Genomic DNA, 20533 nt, shown 5'->3' on the forward strand with positions numbered 1-20533 from the left:
CATTAAAATTATTTTTTTATTGGGGAACAGCCATGGTCATTGGTTACACATTGCTTTCATGCTACGATGACATAGTTGACTCTTAAGGAGGGCGCAGCTCACAGTGGCCCATGAGGAGCTTGAACCAGCAACCTTGGTGTTATCAGCACCACACTCTAACCAACTGAGCTAACCGGTCACCCCACAAAATTCTTTTTTTTTTTTAGATTTCTTTTTTAATTGGGGAATTGGGGGAGGGAGGGGAACAGTGTTCGGGAATCGGGGAAGAAGAACAGACAAGTTGCTGTTCTTTTTTTGTTCTTCAGTCTAGTTGTGGAGGATGTTGCTTCACTGGCCCATATTGGTATTATCATTGCGCTCTTCCCAGGTGAGGCAGATTGGTCGCTGGCCTCTGGACAGCTGCTCACAGCAGCTCTTGGCAGCTCACACCGGCTGACAGCCACTCACGCTGGCTGCTGGCCACACACGGTAGCTTATGGCAGCCCACTGCAACAGGGGCTGCAGCCTATGCTGTTGCCAGCAACTCATGGCAGCCCAGCTCCAGGTTGAGCTGTTGTTCACCATCTTAGCTGTAGAGGGCAGTGTCACTTGTCCTCATGTGGGATCCGAACCGGAGCCCTGATGCTCAGAGCTGGCGTCCCAAGCCAGCTCTTAACCCACGTGCCACTTAGCCGGCCCAAAATTCTTAACTGATTTGAGGTCACGTGTAGAAAAACAAACACCACCCGCACCAACGAAAGATTAGCAGATCAGATTTTCTATTGTCTCTCAATCAACAAATGCTAGGTGTCCATCATGTATGCTAAAGAGATCACCAAATGGTCAGTCCATAAAATTGAAGTCCATAAAATTGAATTCCCTATCACTGCTGCCACCCAAAACAAAAAACACAAATACAGCAAAAAGGAAAAGGAAAAATAAAAAAACAAAAGAAAGAAACTAGAGAAATGGAGTCAGCACACTGGAAGTTCTGTCACACTTGGGATTCCCTCCAAGTGCCAAGAAAAGAAGTGCCTGGACTCATGGAGCCCATGAGGACGCTTCTCCAACAATGCAGGTTACTTGATTCTGACAGCTGAATCCACTGGGGCATCTACACGGAGCCTCTAAAACGGCTCATTTCCCACAAGGCAAATCGTGACCCTTAGGCAAAAATAAAATGAATACATACTGAAGGTTTTATTATGAATGGTTGAAAGCATTTTAAAAGCTAGGTAATTTAACCAAGAAATGTCACAATCGGGTGGCTGAGTTAGATTTTAAAAAGCTGGTTAATGTCCAACAGGGCATAAATCTTTGGGGTTGTCTGTTCCATCAGACAAAAATAATTTACATCTCTCCTGGACAAAATCTATAAGTTAACTCATGGCTTCATTTAGTCCCATGAGATGAATTAGTTGCAATCCTATAGTCTAGAACAGGGGTCGAAAAACTGCCGCTTGCGAGCCACGTGCAGCTCTTTGGGTATGTTCCATCTCAAAAGTTTGCCAAGCCCTGGAAGAGCCAATCCTGTCCCTCACAACAACTTAAAAATTATTCGAGGGCCGACCGAATGGCGCGTTGGTTAAGAGCTTGCTTGGGATGCCAGCTCTGAACAGCAGGACCCCGGTTCGGATCCCACATGAGGACCAGTGACACTGCCTTCTACAGCTAAGATGGTGAACAACAGCTTGACCTGGAGCTGGGCTGTCATGAGTTGCCAGCGACGGTGTAAGCTGCAGCCCCTGCTGCAGTGGGCTGCCATAAGATACTGTGAGTGACTGGCAGCCAGTGTGAGCGGCAGGCAGCCGGCGTGAACTGCCAAGAGCCGCAGTGAGTAGCCGTCCAGTGGCCTGTGACCGATATGCCTCATTCGGGAAGAGCACAATGATAATACCAACATGGCCCAGTGAAGCGACGTCCTCCACAGCTAGACTGAAGAACAAAAGGACAGCAACTTGTCTGTTCCCCTTCCCCGATTCCCCAACACTGTTCCCCTCCCCCAATTCCCCAATAAAATCTTAAAAAAATATTATTCGAGAGCCATCAATATATTTTTACGTAATCACCATTATGTGAATAATATCCTTTAAAAATTTTACAAATGAAACTATGATAGTTTTATTTTCATTTTCAATTTTACTTCAGAGCCACGTGTACATACCCAAAGAGCCGCATGTGGCTTGTGAGCCACAGTTTGCTGTCTCCTGGCGGTTCTTCTGTCTCAAAAGTTTGCTGACCCCTGGTCTAGAAGATGCTTAGGCGGCTTTGACCCCTGTAGAATACTGAAAGGAAGTGCTGTGCACCTTTTGGGCTTATTTTCAAGTTCCAGATAATTTTTGGACACTCATAAACCCAATTTGGGGAGAATTAGCTACTGTCCTCTATTAGGATCCTAAAGGGATGAGACTCAGAACAGATAAATGCTGGATGGAGGATGGGAAAAGGTGTGGAGGAAGTTCAAAGCTCTGCTGAGAGGGCTACCTTGATGGGGGCCAGGAGGCTCAAGGGGAGGCCGTGGGTCAGGTTGGGCGTGGGACTCCAAAGCTGGAGAGAGGGTGGGGTGGGAGTGGCTGAAGACAAACATCCCCTTTTTTGAGGGTGGCTCAGAGGCTTCCCCAGTGGGAATAGCTCCCAACTCACCCCTTCCTTACAGGTGGCCAAGTTCAGCTTCCTGGGCAGCGAGGAGGAGCCTGAAATGATATTTGACTGGGTGGATGTGGAGCGGAAGGGACGTCTCTCCCTCGAAGAATTCAGCTCTGGGCTCAGTATGTCTGTCCGGGGAGGGCCCCTGGGGACTTACTGCACAGCCAGTGTGCCCAGCACGGGGCGAGGCTGGGCTGACAGGAAGGACGACAGGGACACTTTACCAACTAGAGGACCTTCACAACATCCCAGAGATGTCCAAGGCGTGCATGATAATCCTGATTACTGTGGGATGAGGTCACCGAGCCTGCGGGGGAGGCAGTTGGTTTGAGGCAGATCTGGTTCTTTCTTTTCCCACCAGCCTAGGCAGCTCATTGGCTGGGGGCTCCCCCAGAGCATCCCCCTCCTCCAGAGAAGACTCCAGGCGTGCTTTCAGATGCCCAACTTGTCTTCTCCCCAGTGTTTTCCCTTGAGCAAGAGGTTAAGCACCCTCTATTCTTGAGGTGACAGGCCTTGTTTGCAGCTGCAGAATTCTGGCTTTAGTCAAGGGAATTCTAGGCCCTAGGGAGTGACAAAGTGTGAAATTTAGTGAGTGGGGACTTCCCAGGTTCTCAGCCCCCACTGGGCAGAGCTACTCCAACACCTGCTTCTCAAGACAAACCCAAAAGGACCTAAAGAGACCAGAGCTGGCAGGAAGCAGTGTTCCCACTGATCTCGATGCGGGAAGACCTTAGGGCCCAGGGAATGGAAGGTGTGGTGTCTTTGCAGAGATCCTGCAAAGCACAGCTTAGCCTTAAATGTCTGCAAAGCCAGCCAGAGTTCTTAGGTCTGCTGAGTCTCCAAAAGTTTGGGGGACAACAGAGAGAGAGGCCAGGGCTCTGCATTTATTATTTGGGGCCACCCCAGGGGGTGGCTGCTCCCATTCTGATGATTGAGAAATGAAAATGGGGAGGGGGTATTGGGGCCTGGAATCAGGGTTGGGGATTGGAGAGAACATTGTTGTCTATAGAGCTCCAAGGGCCATCTTCGCATCTGTATCCAATCGTGCCCACCATGCCAAGGACTTCCCAATGCCTGTGGAACAAAATCTAAACCCTTTCCCGGGATTCACAGAGCAGCACCGTCCAGACTCTGCCAACCTCTTGGGTCTCACTCAGTGCTACTCACCTCCTCCAAAGGGTCAATATGGCTTCTACCTCAGGGCCTTTGCATGTACTGTTCTCTCTGCCTGGAATATATTTCCCTAGGAATCCATATGGCTTGCTTCATCTTGTTATTCCCATCTCAGTTCCAATGTCACTTCCCTGGGGCACTCCTGACCACTCCCTCTAAAGTAATAGACCCTGGGCCAGCCGAGTGGCTCAGTTGGTTAAGAGCTCGCTCAAGAGTTTGAGCTCTGAGCAACAGCGGTTCGATGCCAGCCCCGAGCTGAGCAGCCGCTAAGCTACCAATAGGTAGCAGGATGGCTCAGCTAAAAAAAAAAAAAAAAATTAAAAAAAATAAAGTAATAGACCCTGTCCAGTTTCTCAATGGAAATTATCCTCTTTATTCCTTTAGCTTATTTAGTAAATTTACTTTTAAAAAATGTATCCATTTCAGCACTCACTAGAATGTCAGCTCCATTAGGACAGGGATTTTGGCTAATTTTGTCCCCAGCACATAGTAGATGCTCAATAAACATCCCTTGACTGAGTAAATGAAGAATGTGTTGGCCATTATAGAGCTGCCGTGTGACTTCCAGAAAGTCTTTTGGCCTCTCTGAACCTCAGATGTTCACCTGTAAAATGGGCACAGTGTCTATCCTGAGTAGACTCCCAAGGTTGACATGAGGAATGTATGAACATGACCCTGTATAAATGTGACCAACCCGGATATAATTATTTCCCCAAGAGCTGGAGTAGGGCAAGGTGGGAAGTCAGGGGCTGGGCCCAACCCCACTCTGCTCTTCTATGTCTCCCTCTGTCCCACAGAGACAATCTTTGGCACAAGCCCAAGCACCCACAGGCTCCGCAAAAGGAGGCCAGTGTCCTCCAAGCGAGGATCTGCGGCCACCAGCTTCCCAGTGCTGGAGGAGGCTGACGCCGAGGAGAAGGAGACATTCTTGGTCTTCATGGAGCAGCTGGGGGCTGGCCACTTGCTTCCTGAGTAAGGCCAGCACAGTGTATGTGTGTGTGTGTGTGTGTGTGTGTGTGTGTGTGTGTGTGTGTGTGTGTGTGTGTGGTGGTGGTGGGGGACAGACAGGACAGGCACTGCCAGTCAGCGTGGGCGAGGACTTGCCTGGATACAGTGCCAGGGTTGGAGGCCGCCAGGGAGAGCTGGGAGCAAATCCTGGCTTGGCTACTTGTTAGCTGTGTGACCATGGATGGGCAAGTGACCTAACCTCTGACCTCTGTTTCCCTGGCTGCAGAGTAAGCATAAAAGCTCTTAGGAAGCCATGTGTGGAGATGCCTGCTCACGAGTAGTCCTATGTGATCACTCCTCAGAATAATTAGTGAGCTGAGGTGTCAGCTTCCCAAGGGTACTCACATTCTTAAAAACACAAGTCTCCCTGAGGGGGCCTTCCTTAACCCAAAATAAGAGTCCCTACTAGAGTGATGTCAGGCATGGGGATTCCCTGGGTTGGGCAGATTTGGAGACAAAAGGACGTTTCTTCCAAACTGTCTCAGGTTCTGGGCTCGTGGGGTTCACTCATGCTTAGAAAATGGGGGCCCTGCCTAAAAACGCCCCTGTCACGCCCTTTAGTTCCCACTGGGCCTACAGAGCCAGCAAGGGGATCGCCCAGGTGTACCCACCCCACAGGGTTCTGTGAGGACACGCTCTCAGAGGGCGGAGCCCAGAGTTGTGGGGCAGGCAAGGTGGGATTTAGGGTACAGGCTGGCGGGGTAGGTGTGGTGGGGAGCCATTTACCCACTTGGCAGCTTGGCTTGGGCTCAGCCCTCTGGCACTTGTCTTCACCACTTAATTAATTAAATCCATGTGAAAGCAGCCTTTATCAAGTGCCAAGCCCCAAGCGGGTACTGTACTTTCACTGGCCGTGTGTCTCATTGCTAGCGAACTTGCTGGGCAGGTATCAGCCTCTTCATTTTACAAATAAGCCCAGAATGGGCATGGGACTTGCCAAAGGTCACACAGCTACAGAGTGGGAGAAGAGAGAAGGCAGATGGGAGGCCTGGGCAGTCAGACTTCCAAGTCCCCCTCCCCACAATTAATCGCCAAATCATAGCGAGACAAAGTGTTGTGGGGGTTAAAGAAGGGAGAGGGCACATCTGGGAAGGCTTCCTGGAGGAGGTGGCATTTGATTGCACCTGTAAGTTGTAAATAGATTTTTGTAGCCCAGGTGCCCAAGTCTCTTGGAGTGTTGCCATTAACACCAAGGACTGGGGCTCCCCCTGTTTGGGGTCCCCCTCATGTCTCCTCCCCTCCCCAGGCAGGCAGAGATCTGGCAGCTGTGGGGGAAGCTGCGGCAGGAGGAGCCTCACTTGGCAGGCAACCTGGAGGGCTTCCTGGCCAAGATGACCAGCCGCCTACAGGAGGCACAGGCTGACAAGGAGGCTCTGGAGCTGACCCTGAGGAAGTGAGTGGGGGCCAGGGGTCCTCTCCCATTTGGCATCTGGCACGTAGTGGGTGCTCTTTACATTTTAATTGAATCTTAATTGAATACCCCCAGCTCTAGAAGAGTGGAAGCCAGGGGTCCCCAGCAGGACTTGGGAGCTGGATGGGGCACAGCTGAGCTGGAAGAAGGGGTGACTTAGGGGACCTGTGGGGAGGACAGAGTTGGGGAGGCAGGTGTGGAAATGCCAAGTGTGTCTTGGTGCAGGGCTGCTGTGGAGCACCGCTCACGTGGATTACAATGTATGTGGTGACCCTGGGGTTGGCATGGGCACAGGCCTACAGAGGATCTGAATTATGGAGGTAGGAGGATAGTGACAGCAGGAAGTGGGGCAGAGTGATGGGGCAATGCGGACCATGTGACAAGACCAGGAGAACCAATATCGTGGTGATGGTTACAGGAGTCAGCATAATGAGATCAGGGTGACAAATGTCAAGGGCATAAGGGTCAGGAGCTGTTATTAGGATGACCGTTTTCAGGGTGACAGGGGTCAGTGACCACTGACAGAGTGAGGTGAGCAGTAAGTATGATGGACTCCCAACCGAGGTCCAGACCTCCTCTGCCAGCAGCAGGGTTCCAGGGTGCTGATGGGCTGCCTGGCCCACCTCCCACCCCTTCCAGGCGGGACTCTGACCACCACCGAGAGGTCCAGCAGCTGTACGAGGAGATGGAACAGCAGATCCACCGGGATAAGCAACAGCTGCAGGCCGAGGTGGGCTCCCCCTGCAGCCCGTCCCTCCCTGCTGCCCTGGACTCTGCTGGCTAAGCAGTGGAGCCGGTGACTGGCCAGCGTGGGGTAGCGGAGATTCCTGGGAGTAGATCCCCTCACACCCCTGATCAGAGAGGTGGGGTGAAGAGTGCTGAGCCTGAGCCCCCTGCCCCTCTTTGCCAGGTCTCACTGTGTTCCCTGAAGCCAGTCTTTCTACTCTCTGGGCCTGTTTTCTTGTTGTCACAATCTAGGGTTGAGCCAGGGAAATTGTCCTGAGACCCCCTCCTTGCTGGGACATCCTGGACCCTGGACCCCAGGCCTGGGAGGAGGTGAAGTGTGGGGAGGGACAGCCCAACCTGGCTGGGTCTTAGATTCTGCAGCACAGGAGCTGAGACCTTTCTGCTCCTCAGAGTGACTCCCGGGACCTGGCCCTCAGCTCCCAGATGCAGGAGGTCCTGGAGGCCAAGGAGCGTGAGGTGCGCCAGCTGACGGAGGGCCAGAGGGAGGTAAGTGACGGCCTTCCCGGGAGCCCAATTTCTGAGGATTCACAGCCTCTGACACCCCTCTCCTAAGGATTCACTAGGCTGCTTGGGCTCCCATATGTGAGTAGCCCCCTGGGAAAGAGGTGTCTTAGGCCCTTTTCTGAGAAGAGGCCAGGTAGTACAATGGAAGCACTGGGACATGAGACAGGAGGTCTAGGTTCAAATCCCTGTGGCTCCAATGAAGAGCCATGCAAATCTGAGGGAATAACTTTGCTTGTCTTGGCCTTAGCTTCTCTATCTGTAAAATGGGAATAGCCACGTCCACTGCATCTCCCAGGCTAATTGTGTCAAGTGAGGTAATAAATGCAAGAGCCCCGGGCAAACACGAGGCCTCAGCACCGAAGAGGCTTGGTGATAGGCTGGTGTTTAGCTCATCTCCACTATCAGCTGAGTGACCTTGGGCAGGTTTTTGACCTCTCTGAACCTGGGTTTCCTCATCAGAGAAACGGAGATCAGAACTCTTGCCTTAGAAGGCTGCTGTGATGATTAGAGATTCTATATTTAATGGCCTGAGATGGTGCCTGACACGTAGTAGGTGTTTTATACATCGCCGTTGATACTGACTCTGAACCTGACCTGGATTCCTGGTAGAATACCTGCTGCCCTGACACCCCAGGTCTTGCAGCCTATGGTCACTTCCAGTTGGCACTGTGGCCAAGTCTGGGTCTGAGACCCTCAACTCCCAAACCACTGACCTGAGTACAATCGCCATCTGTGGTGACCAGGACACCTGCCTGCGTCCCTTCAGCACTGTGTAATGTTCCCCACAATTGCCTTGGCTGGCCCTGTCACCTGGTCTCTCCTTCCCCAAACGGGTTGATGTTCCAGGTGCCTCTGCAGCAAGCTGTTCATTGGAAACGGAAGCAGGCCCCTTCTGCCAAGGGAGAAGTTTGGACTTTCCACATGGGACCATTTTGTCCTGTCCCCTATGGACATGAAGCCTCTCCCCCCAGACCCTTCATTCCTTCACCCAACACCTATTTAGGGCACACCTACTATGTACCAGGCACAGTTCTAGGTTCTGAGGAACATGATAGACACAAACCCCTGTCCATGGAGTTATTGTCTAGTCAGGGATATGGATGATAAGCAATATAAGTAAATAAAATCTATACCATATTAGACAATGAAAGTGCTAAGGAAAATAAGGTAAAGCAGGGCTAGGGGACAGAAGGGTTTTGATAGGGGAGCCGCGGAAGGCCTCACTGAGAAGATGACATAGGAGGAAAAGCCTGAAGGATGTGAGGGGTGGGCCATGGGAGATCGGGGGGGAACAGCAGCCGAGGCAGAGGGAACCGTGAGTGCAAAGGCCCTGAGGTGGGCACAAGCTTTGAATGTTCAAGGAACAGCAAAGAGACCTGTGGGCTGGAACAGAGGTAGGGGAGAGTGACAGTGGGAGAGGCGGTCAGAGATGTAACAGGGGCGGGTAGGAGAGTCTGTTAAGGACCCTGGAGGCCATTGTGTGGGCTTTGCTTCCCACTCTGTGGTCAAGCAGCTCTCCATCTCTAAGTCATGCACCTTGCTGCTGGATCAGGAGCTCCCTGCAGAGGAGATGGGGCTCCAAGGTGAGCAGCCATTGCAGAGTGTTGAGCAGAGGAGGGTGAGGTCCCATTTACGTTTAGGGCCCTTGTGGTGCTGGCAGTTTGTGTTTCTTACACAGTCTCCTCTCTCATCCCTACCCTAACAATTCAAATGTCTCTCCTGGGTGGGAGGTCATGGAGCTAATTAGGTCAGTGAGGGGTACCACCGCCCCGCCCCCAGTCCTGTGTTTTAAGTTGGGTCTCCAAGGAGCTTGGAGTCTGTGCTTCACAGTGGCTTTGGGAGGCTGCTCATTGCCCTGGAGGGCAGCTGGGCTTCTCACCTCCTCACCCTCTACCTCCTGCAGCTGGAGACCCAGCTCCACCGCCTCAGCAGCACACACCAGGAGGCCAGCTCGGAGAACCAGCAGCTTCGGCAGACGGAGCGTGACCTGGCTGGGCAGCTGGAGGAGGTGCGGGAGCAGCTGCAGGTGACCAGGGGGCACCTGAACGTCGCTAAGGGCCGTGTGTCCTGGCAGGTGGAGGAGGAACCAAGGTAAGTGGCTGCCATCCCTGGGCTAGGTGAAGACCAGAGGCTTCCTGGAAGAGGGAGGGAGGTGCTGGGTTCTCGGAGGATCTGGTAACCACCCAGAACATATGGTCCCCCTCCTTGACATTAGCTCATGACAACATTGCCATGCTGAGATTATCATGCCCATTTCTCAGACAAGGAAACTGAGGCACAGAGAAGGGAAAGTCGTGTGCACAAGATCACACAACTGATCACACACACACACACACACACACACACACACGAGATTTAGTGCAGTGCTGGACCTCAGGCAGACACTCACTCAACTTTTACAGTTCAGAGGAGTGGGATGGGCCAAAATGGTCAAGGAAGGAATCCTGGAGGAGGTGAGGCTTCATATAGGCCTTGAAGGGTAATCAGGGTTGGATGACGGGGAGGAGTGGGGAGTACATGCCATGTCAGAAAGACTACTGAGCAAAGACTGGGAAGGAGGGCCAGCTGAGAGGTGTGCAACTGATGGTGAGGTTATTAGGAAGGTGTGACATCTACCTGCCCCTCTCCTGACCTTGGCTTCCTGCACCTTTTCTAGTGTCCCCAGTGCAAGTGAGGAGAAGGCTTCCGACCCTCAGGCAGTCTCCTCTGAGGAGGCTCCCCTGCCCGGACTGTTTGGGGACAGCGATGATTGGGACCAGCTCCTGAGCAACTTCAGCAGCCCCCCACAAAGAGCCCTGCAGCTCTATTGGAGCCCACCTCCAAGCCCGAGGTCCCCTTCAGAACCCCAAACACCTCGAGTGGTCAGGCAGATCTCCATCTCAGAGTCGCATAAGTTGCTGTTTGGTCAGGAGCCATCTTTGGATCCAGATGGGGCTCCAAGGAGCCCCCCTGGGGTGCTCTCCAGGGCCAAGGAAGGGGAAGGAGAGGACCCAGGTGGGCAAGACCTCAGTCTGGAGCAGCCTGTCCAGCCTCACAGCCTGGAGCCTAAGGAGGAGTCAGGGCCTGGCCCTGAGTCCCGCTTCCCCTGGGGTCTCCCCGGGGCCCCAACTGGGGAGTCAGGGAGCCTGGTGGCAGCTGCACTCAAAGTGCTCACTCCTCTGGAGGATGGACCCCCTCCCCAGGTGACCTCTCCCCATCCCGAGGCCCCAGCTGGGCTCAGCAAACAGTTTCATGCCTCATATCCAGATGCTAAGGACTCCTGGCCTGGGCCTATCCCAGCCAAGCCACCCAGGCAGAGAGAAACCCTCCATCAGGACCCACACACTGCTGGCTCTGAGCCAGGAGTGGGGTCCCCAGGAGCTGGGGCCTTCACACCAGAGCTGGCTGAGCTCTCCCAGGGTCTGGAGTCTGTGGCTCAGGCTCCCACAGAGGGACTGGAGCAGAGCAAGCCAGGCCCGGATGTTCGGGTGGGCCGTCCTGCGGGGCTAAGAGAAAATCGTGGCCAGGTCCTTGGGTCAGATGAGCTGCCTGCCCTCCCTGACCAGAGTCTGGAAGAGGAGCGCAGGGCTGAGGAAAGAAAACAGGTGGGCGGAGGAGGACAAGGCCTCAGTTCAGAGCAGTCAGTTGAGGCTCAGGGCCTGAAAACTGGGCATTCAGAAACCCCCCAGCAAGATTCTCTGCCTGCTCCTCACCCACTTGACACACCACAGGCTCTGGCTGAAGCAGAAGCCCCTGTTTCTGGAAAACTGTCACCTCCAAGGGGCTCTCCCCCGAGGGGGGCTCAAACTGGGGGTGGAGCAGAGCCCCAGGAGCCCACGCAAACCCTGTCCATCATGGCTGAGCTGGAAACCCAGCCCGTGCCTCCAGCTGCAGCTGCTTACACAGAAGGAGAACAAGGTCCCCTACAATCGGGGGAGCCAAGGGCAGAGAACAGGCCTGAGGACCCAGGAACAGATTCTGGGGAGGTTGGGCTGACCCCATCATCCTCAGCGGGCCCCACGGCCAGCCAGCCTCCAGCCGACCCTGACTACATCTTCCACATCATCTTCCTGGGAGACTCGAACGTTGGCAAAACATCCTTCCTGCACCTGCTGCACCAAAACACCTTTGCCACTGGACTGACAGCTACCGTGGGTAAGGGCCCACCTGGGGAGGGCAGCAGGGGAGGGCGGGGAGGCCCAGGGGCCCTGCCAGCAAGCCACAGCAGGCCCAGAGCGAGCCATCTCTGAGGAGGCTGCAGGCTCTGTCCTGGCCACAGGCCCTGCATTAGACGGTGTTTTATATGGGCATACACTTACTATTTTACTAATCATCTCTAATTACAGGTAATTTGCTTTTTTTCTGCATTGATCTGATTAGCTTATAATGTGCCACATCAACAAAGCACCCTGCAATTTAGGTGCTAGCGCTGGTTGATGGTGAAAACAAGCAAGTCTCCACCCACTGGTTGGGTTTGTTTGTGATTAGGCCCAGGCCAGCCAGCCAGGCCCTGACAGGAAGCCGCCTTGGGCGAGCTGAGTCTCTTACACAGAATGTATTTGCAGAATGTGGTAAGTTAGGAACCTGGGTGCCTGAGTTCAAATCCCAGTTCTGCCACTTAATAGCCATATGCACTTGGAGAAATTATTTAACCCCTCTGAGCCCCCAAATCCTCATCTGCATAATGCGGACAACACTAGTGCTGACTTCCTGGAAGTGGTTATAAGGATTAGTTCGGTTAATACATGTCAAACTCTTAGAATAATATCTGGGCACGTAGTACGTGCTAGTATATTGTTATTTTTTTGTTATTATTATAAGTAAATGTTTCATAGTGTCAAAAATTACTGGCTGCTGTAAATGAAATGTCCCAAAGCACAAAGCTTCGTCTCTCTAAAAATATTGAGATATATGGCCACTTGAATGTTGTATAGAACCACAGAAAAGCAAGCTCACGGAAATGAAGAGGAAACCCTCTTGGGGACAAAGATGGAGTGATCTACGACTTTGTGTCAGTCAGGGTACATGCTGACTGGGACCAGCGCCAGACCAGTGGATAAATGACAGCCCCCCCCCCCCCACACACACACACAAGGGAGGCCCAGGACAAGTTCTCAAACTTTTCTTTGCCTAAGAATCCTCGCCTGGGAAGTCAGTTAAAAATGCAGTGTCCTGGGGAGTGCGGAACCCATAGCAGGCCTGGCCTGATGTTGAGTAGGGTCACGGGAACTGCCGAGTCACCATTATTAATCCCCTAAATTACTGGTTACTGACCATCTACCATGCACCTGACATCTTACATCCATGCCTTATTCCTTACAACAAACAGCCTTCCCTATAACTGAGTCTCTCCCCACTTATTATGTAGTAAAAAGGTTCCAGAAAATGCCATCAAGAAAAACACAGATTGCATAATTGTAAAAAGACAGGGCAAGCCGGCATGCGCTGCTAACCGGCCGGGAGTACCTGAGATTCCCGTGTGCGATCCAAACCTGTCCCAGTTCCAGCTGCGGCTTGGTGCCCCCTGGTGGCTGCCAGCCATCTGGCTTAACCATTGCTGGCTCCCTGAGTCACGAAAATTCCCCCATTCAGTGTCACCCTCCTCCATTTCCATCCCCCTCTCTCAGAAGGTAGGAGGTATAGCCTGCCTGCATTTGAGAACCAGGTGGAAGACCAGAGCCAGAGTCAATTGAGTTATACCTGAATATGCATTTTTGCCAGGCTTTTCCATATCTATCCCCATTTTTCAGATGAGGAAAACAGAGAATTGAACAAGAAGAGCTTGCTTCTGTTTCTTGCCCTAGCTGGGCCCCAAAGTTCATACCCAGGGCCACCTGCCTTCCAAGCACATGCGCCCACACCAGAAGATTTATCCTCGTTTGGAGTCAGCGTTTCTCTCTCTGTGGGGCTGCTCATGTAAAAGAACAGATTCCTTGGGAAGGAGAAAACATAGTCCTCTCTGTTTATGTGGTTACGTCGTAATCTGTTTTGGGAGAAAGTGTGGGGACACATGGGTGAATTGAGGAGGGGATGGGCAGGGAGGTAGAAAGGTGGGAGCAATGGGGGAGTTACTCAATGCAAGGAATAATTGTTAAAAGCCGTTCAGTAGATTGCACAGTGGGTATTTAGGCTGGATGTTATTGCAGGGGTTTGGATTAAATAACCTCAGGGGTTCCTGCAGACCCTGAGTTTCCTAAGGCCTTCAGAAAAGAGGGCAGTAAAGAGACATGGATGTTACAGACAAAATTCTGCTTCACCATGTTGTTAAGGTCAGGTGTCCTGGGCTGCCACTTCTCCCAGCTTCCTGTGGAGAGTACGACAGTGGGAGGAGGAGGACTATGGTGTCAGCCACCAGCAGGGGCCAGCAGCAGGTGCTCATGGGGGTCACCATAAATGACCTTGAGAAAAGTATCTACCAGCTGAGGCTAATATGAGGAGACACCCCTTTCCTGAGCTGGCCTGGGGCCTGCGGTGGGCTCTGCAGCTTCAGGGCACTGTTAGGAAAGGGGACGGGGACAAAGAAGCCCCTCTCCATCATTCCCCACTCCACCTGGATTCCTTGGGAAATGGGGGCTGGCAGGAGGTAGACCCCAAAGATTCAAAACTTCCTTGTGATTTCACTATTACCTCCATATTTCCAGGGGCAGAAAGGGTCTGGAAACATGACCACGTGGAGGGGTGGGGCTGTGAAATTTGAGGGGGGCTGGGGTTCAGGGAGATGAGAATTAAGAACGATAATAAAAATGACCACCTCTGTAACATTGCCCCCTTCCCCCCCACACACACACAAACTAGGCTAAATTTTGGACGTAAGACATTTAACCCTCCCAGTCACCCTGCAGTGAGTCTTTTTAAATTGCCACCTTGCAGATGAGGAAGGGAAGCTCAGAGAGGTGAGTGACTTGGCTGATGTCACACAGCTGGTACAGAGGTAAGGGGTGGACAACTTACAGCCCGATCAGTCCTCTCTGAAGCCGGCGCTCCTTCTAACCTCCTAGGCTGCCTGTCTATCCCACCGTCTGGCTGAAGGGGGAAGATTCACGCAATAATTAGGAAATGAAACAACAAGCATTATAAAAATAAAATAATGAAACCGATTTTCCTGAGTAGACTAAGGAATCAGCATTGCTGTGCAATGGGAAAGACAGATATGTTCGAAGACATCAAAACAATGCAAAATGCCTTGCGTTGGCACCGGCAACCAGGGTGCAGGAGACCAGCGGGGTCAGCCACCCTCACGGGCTGGGTGTTCAGGGACGGCTTCCTGGAAGACATGGGCCCTTGAAAATAGATGGGATTTGGGGAGCAGAGGGGAAGCCCAGCAGCCGGAGGTTTCCATCCCCTGGGGCTGATGTTGGGGACAGGTATATATTCGGGTAGGCTTTGGCTGGATGGTAACTTGAAAATAGGCCTAACCCCTCCCTCTCTGTGTGTCCTAGGAGTGGATTTTCAGGTCAAAAACCTGCTGGTGGACAACAAGTACTATGCGCTTCAACTCTGGGACACGGCTGGCCAGGAGAGGTAACAGGCACTGCCTACGTTAGTGGTGTCTGTGACCGGGGCTGAGCCTGGGGTGTCAAGGGGTGGAGGGCAGTTTGACTTTCAGGAGTTCCACATGGGCAAGAGACCACCCGGTGCCAAAGGGGCATCCGCCCCTGGAAGGACTTAGGAGGTCGGGGGAGGAGAGGTGAGTTCAGGCCCAGTAGGGAAGACTGGGAGAGAGACCCAGAGGCCCTCTCAGCCTGGCAGGGCCTCTGTGAGGGCCATCTGTCCCCCCCCCACACACATGTCCCCACATGGTCCTCGGGAACAGCGACCCAATTGCTGGTCCTTCTGAACATACTAGACTTCCACTTTTCAATTAGGCAGTGTAATCAAAGCTTAAAAGGCACTTCTTTGACCCAGCAGTTCCACTTCTAGAACTTCATTCTTCTGATAATCTCATACAGGACTGTAATCTCAGAGGAACCAAGAATTTTCACAGCAGCGTTAATATTATAAAACACTGGAGACAACCTAAACGTCATCAATAATGGACAAGACACATAAGTCAGGGTCTATCAACACACTAGAATATTATGAAGCCCCAAAAAAGACAGAGGATCCTCTTTTTGTACCAATAAGGAAATACCTCTGAGACATTTTACTGACTGGAAAAAATAAAGAATAGATTGCTGACTATGTATGATACAGTGAGTGTTTTACACTGTACTTGTGTAAAACAGGGGACAAAGGGTCAGTGTGTATATGTGTGTATAGATATATGTACATGAATATACATTTATGTATGTTCATAAAATACCTCCGGAAAAATATTTAAGAAATTGGTTGCCTCTGGGGAGGGGGACTGGGTGGCTGCAGAATGGAGGTGGGGTTGGGAGGGATGACAGACTTTTCGCTGGGTGCCCTTTGGCACCTTTTGAAATTTAAGCCATGAGAACTGTTACCTATTCAACAATAACTCCGCTGTAAGAAGGAAAGCAGGTGCACATTCTCTTTGGGAAGCAACTAGAAGCAGGACAGGTTAATTCTCCCACTTTGCAGGTGGCTGAGGCTTGAAGAGGCCAGGGCTGGGGTCAGCCCACCAGGCCTGGCCTCACGCACTCTCTGGGCAGGTACCACAGCATGACACGGCAGCTGCTCCGCAAGGCTGATGGAGTGGTGCTCATGTATGACGTCACCTCCCAGGAGAGCTTTGCCCACGTGCGCTACTGGCTAGACTGTCTCCAGGTGAGCAGATGGTTGCTGGGGCTGGTCCCAGTTTTTTGAAGTCAAGAGAGAACTTGTACCCTGGCCACTCCCCCCTTTTCTCTCAGGATTACAAATGATACAATATACATATAAGTGACACCTCCCACTGAGGGCATGTGGCTGGAAGGGCTGGGAAAAGTAGAAAGGAACCACAACCACACAGTACAGCCTCCAAAACAAACTACTTTCTTTATCCTGTGACCATTTCTTTCCCACATATAGCAGCTCTGTGATGTCTTCTTAACACCTGGGGAATAATGCAATTCTAGTACCACTCTAGGTGATAATTCCTCTGGTCACACATCTCTAGTTCTTTCCTCCAAGTACTCAATTGAGATGTATATGCTAAAATTCTGCGGTGTATACTAGCACAGAGGAATATGAAGTAAGACATGTTGTCTTCTTTCTAGAAATTTCTAGTCTAGTTGAAGAGATGCGAAAGAAGTAGGCTAAAGTACTATACAAGGGGAGCTGGGCTCTGGGCTCAGACAGGACCCAACTACCCCACCCCAACTCTATGACCCTGGACAAGTGACTTAGCCTCTCTGAACTTCCATTTCCCCACTTCTCTCATAGAGGAGTTGTGAGGGTTAATTGGTATTGCTTGCTTTCAGCACAGCACCTTAGTATATAGTAGGCACTCAGCAAACAGAAGCTATTACTATTGTTATCCATGAAACAATTAGGAAATGAGCCAAGTCAGCCTGTGTGATCAAGCACTGGCTGTTCATCAGTTAGGAAGAGATGGGGCAATCCATGAAGGCTTCCTGGAGGAGGTACCTTTGAGGTTGGCCTTGGAAAGTGGGTGACATGCTTGCAGGCAGATAGGAGGGGCAGACTCACTACAGAAGGAGGGAAAAGTGTCAAGGTGGGAAGGGTGTGGCGTGAGCGTGACATGGAAAGGTAGACGTGTGGAGGAGGAGGAGGCCCATGGCCAGCTTCCCGGAGGACAGGACCAAATCCGCCCAGGGCCTGGCACACAGCAGGCGCTCAATATGTGTGGCTGAAGGAATGTGTTCTGTGTGCAGGACTCAGGGTCCGATGGAGTGGTTGTTCTTCTCCTGGGAAACAAGATGGACTGTGATGAGGAGCGGCAGGTGTCCACCGAGGCTGGGCAGCAACTGGCCCAGGTGAGCACCTGGGCGTCGGCCCTTCCTCCAGCCTGGACTGGGCAGTCCCCTCCCTGGAGGGTAGTGAAAGGCCACCCTGACCTGGGCAACCAAGAAGGACCCATTGACCATTTTTACCCATGCTTGGCCAAGGGCCAGGTCAGAATGCACAGAAGCCTGGCCACCTCTGCCTCCCACCCACCCCAGCCTTAGACCCAAACATGAGGCTGTAATGGTGGGCATGACATTGAACCTCACTGCTGAACTAACAGATCCCCACCCAGTGTCCTGACCGACATAAAAAATAGCTTCAGAGTAAAAAGGTTTTAAAAGCGTCACTTAAAATTCCCAATCAAATCTTAATTTTATCTCTGGTCTCTAATTAACATGACATTCCTTCTAATTTATTCCATCTTAAGACTTAAATTCTTCCCCAGGAAGATTACATCAAAAGTCCCACCACCAGACAGTGGATACTATTTATTTATAAATAGAATTTGACCACATTCCAGAAAATTTGGAGAATAATAAAGGGGGGGAAAAAAAAAACCACTCCTCGCCCCACCTCTGACATAACCCATCTTGGCGTTTTCACACTATATTTCCTTCCCATTCCCCCTCTCATTTCTCATACTTGTGAGGCCATCACTGTGGCGCCTGGTTGGCAGGAATTTTTTTCCTCTTACAAGTACTAGCTCATCTCTTTGACATGGTAATTCCTCCTCAAGCAACTTATCCTAAGGAAAGAAACAGAAATAATAACCGCTAAGAGAATAATGTAATGGATACTTGTGCATCATGTATAATCAAACAGGTTTACATGAGGTGTTCTTTACAGTAGTGTTTGTAAGGACAAGCGCTGGACAGCAGTTGGTCATTACATCCTGGACATGTGTGTGAGAGGTTAGGATTTGCCATGAAGAGTCCTGTCCTGGAAAAATATTTAAGGGCGTCGAGGAAGTGCTTGCAATATAATGTGAAGTCCGAAAAGCAGTTGCAGGGTTGACTAGTTAGCTCAGTTGGTTAGAGCATGGTGCTGATAACACCCAGGGTTACTGGTTCAATCTCCGCATGGGCCACTGTGGGCTGCACACTCCCTAAAAGAGTCAACTATGCCATTGTAGCATGAAAGCAATGTGTAACCAATGACCATGGCTGTTCTCCACCCCCCCCACCCCCCCACACACACAAAAAGCAGCTACAAATCTGGGTACCGGTTAGATTGACCCAGATAAGATTGCCAATGCTTGTTTGGGGCCTACTAAAACAGCAACTTCATATGGTTTAATCTAACAGTATAATTTAGCTCGTCCCCGCAACCCCCAATGAAAGGGTTATATAAAACAGAATGGAAGTATACAGGGTATACACATTTTGAGAAAGGAAAAAATTATTAAAAAACTATTAAAATTGTAATACTCAATATATACTGACAACGAAAGATGAATACAAGTCACGTTTGACTTCTGCAATTACAAGAGGTGCTCAAAGTGGTTACCGTCAGCATCCAGACACTTCTGATTATGGTGAACTACTGCTTTGAGCAACATTGACCAAAGTGTCCACTTGTATATATTTTTTTGGTACCCCCTGGTATACTCAAATACTAACAGGAGTGGTTTATATTTTGTACTTTTTATGCTCTATTTTCCAATATTTCCCCCAACTAAATATTTTTTAAATAAAAAAAACGTAACTAATGGTTTAAAAATGTCAAGGACATTTTTTTCAAGTTGGGACATGGGCTTCCCACTGTCACTCTGAAGGCTGTGGAATGTTTCCAGGATGTCATCTTTGACACCGTGGTCAGCCAGGGTGGAGGGGCAGTGGGCAGAGGGGTGAGGCTGGGGGCCATGGGCCACATGGAGATGGGCTGCCTCACCCATTGGGGTTGACCTAGGGACCACTGGGTGGGACTCTGTCTGATGACCAGGCCTTTGGTGGTGGGGACTGCTGCCTGGACTCTAGGGGTCTTCCCTAGGCACCAATACCCCTGTCTGTCTGCCCTGCAGGAGCTAGGGGTCTCCTTTGCAGAGTGCAGTGCTGCCCTGGGTCACAACATCCTGGAGCCTGTGGTGAACCTGGCCCGGTGAGTGCCACCCCGTCACTCCCTGCCCAGAATCTGCGTCTGAGCAGCTTTCAGCTGACTCAGGTGGGAAGGGAAGGCCCATTCTAGGAAGCACGTAGGAAACCACAGGCTCGCCAGTCTGGGGAAGGAGAGAGCACTGCGTGGGCGGTCTCCTGACTCCAGTTCTACCAGTCCCATTTGCTGCATCACCTCCCAAAAGCCACAGCCCCTCTCTGAGCTTCAGTTGTCTCATCTGTAAAGTGCAGTGAGAGAGCGAGAGTCACTCTCCGGCTCCCAACATTCTAGTGACTTCCACTGGATTTAGAATAAAATCCAAATGTCTCACAATGTCCTGTGTTGTCGCCTGTGTCATCTCCTTTGTCCCTGCCTGCCCATGTGCTCACTCACTCACTCACTCACTCACTCACTCACTCACTCAGCTTTAGCCCCTCAGAGAGGCCCTCCCTGACACCCCCCCCCCAATATTCTGGACCACTGTCCTCTGTTTGCATCCTTCCAAGCCCTTCTGGACACATTGTAATTACACGTGCACTTGTCTGTTTTCTTGTTGTCCTCTGACTCTTCCCTCCCTAGGCTATAGCTCCAGGAGGATGGGGCCCTGTCTGTTTTGTTCAGCCCCTCTCCCCACACCCAGGCCTAGAAAATACCCGGTGCTCAATAAATGAATGAAATGAGTAAGAGGGGAAGGGTATCAGACCAGAGGATCTCTAAGTTCCTCTGACAAAGCAACTAGAGTGAGCCTGCTAAACTGCAAACCTCATCAGGCCAGATGCTCTCTAGCAAAAAACTGCTCAATGGCTTCCGTTCACTTTAGGATTAAAGTTCCTTCCAGGCCCACAGAGTCCTGAACCCCTGCTGCCTCCAAGCCTTCTTTCTGACCATTCAGTCCTTAGGCTCTGTGGGGTCCCCAAGCTCAGTCTTCGTTTTAAAATTATTATTTTTTATTGTGAAATACACATTTTTTAGAATTAGTTTCAGCTGTACAACACAGTGCAACAGTTATACTTTTTACCCCTCGAAGTGACAACCCCCCTCCCCCAATCTGCTTCCCCACCAATATCATACATATCTATTACAATTCCCTTGACTCCACTCCCACACTATACTCCACGTCCCATGACTATATATATATATATA

General features: G+C 51.2%; 1 protein-coding gene across 3 annotated transcripts in view; it reads left to right on the forward strand.

The window, feature by feature from the left end:
- RAB44 (RAB44, member RAS oncogene family) overlaps positions 1 to 20533 on the forward strand; it is a 37831-nt gene that overhangs the window by 12030 nt on the left and 5268 nt on the right. The window contains exons 3-13 of one of the 3 annotated variants that reach the window (XM_019667439.1): positions 2636 to 2747; positions 4596 to 4770; positions 6053 to 6199; positions 6857 to 6947; positions 7355 to 7450; positions 9372 to 9559; positions 10125 to 11602; positions 14887 to 14968; positions 16063 to 16177; positions 17227 to 17328; positions 19320 to 19396. In XM_019667439.1, coding sequence (XP_019522984.1) covers positions 2636 to 2747; positions 4596 to 4770; positions 6053 to 6199; positions 6857 to 6947; positions 7355 to 7450; positions 9372 to 9559; positions 10125 to 11602; positions 14887 to 14968; positions 16063 to 16177; positions 17227 to 17328; positions 19320 to 19396 — 2663 coding nt within the window. Of the gene's footprint in view, positions 1 to 2635; positions 2748 to 4595; positions 4771 to 6052; positions 6200 to 6856; positions 6948 to 7354; positions 7451 to 9371; positions 9560 to 10124; positions 11603 to 11793; positions 11988 to 14886; positions 14969 to 16062; positions 16178 to 17226; positions 17329 to 19319; positions 19397 to 20533 lie in introns of those variants that run through there. The other 2 variants (XM_019667440.1, XM_019667441.1) reach the window with 2 other exon arrangements.

The sequence above is a fragment of the Hipposideros armiger genome, unplaced genomic scaffold (genome assembly GCF_001890085.2).
Source record: "Hipposideros armiger isolate ML-2016 unplaced genomic scaffold, ASM189008v1 scaffold_497, whole genome shotgun sequence".
NCBI lineage: Eukaryota > Metazoa > Chordata > Mammalia > Chiroptera > Hipposideridae > Hipposideros > Hipposideros armiger.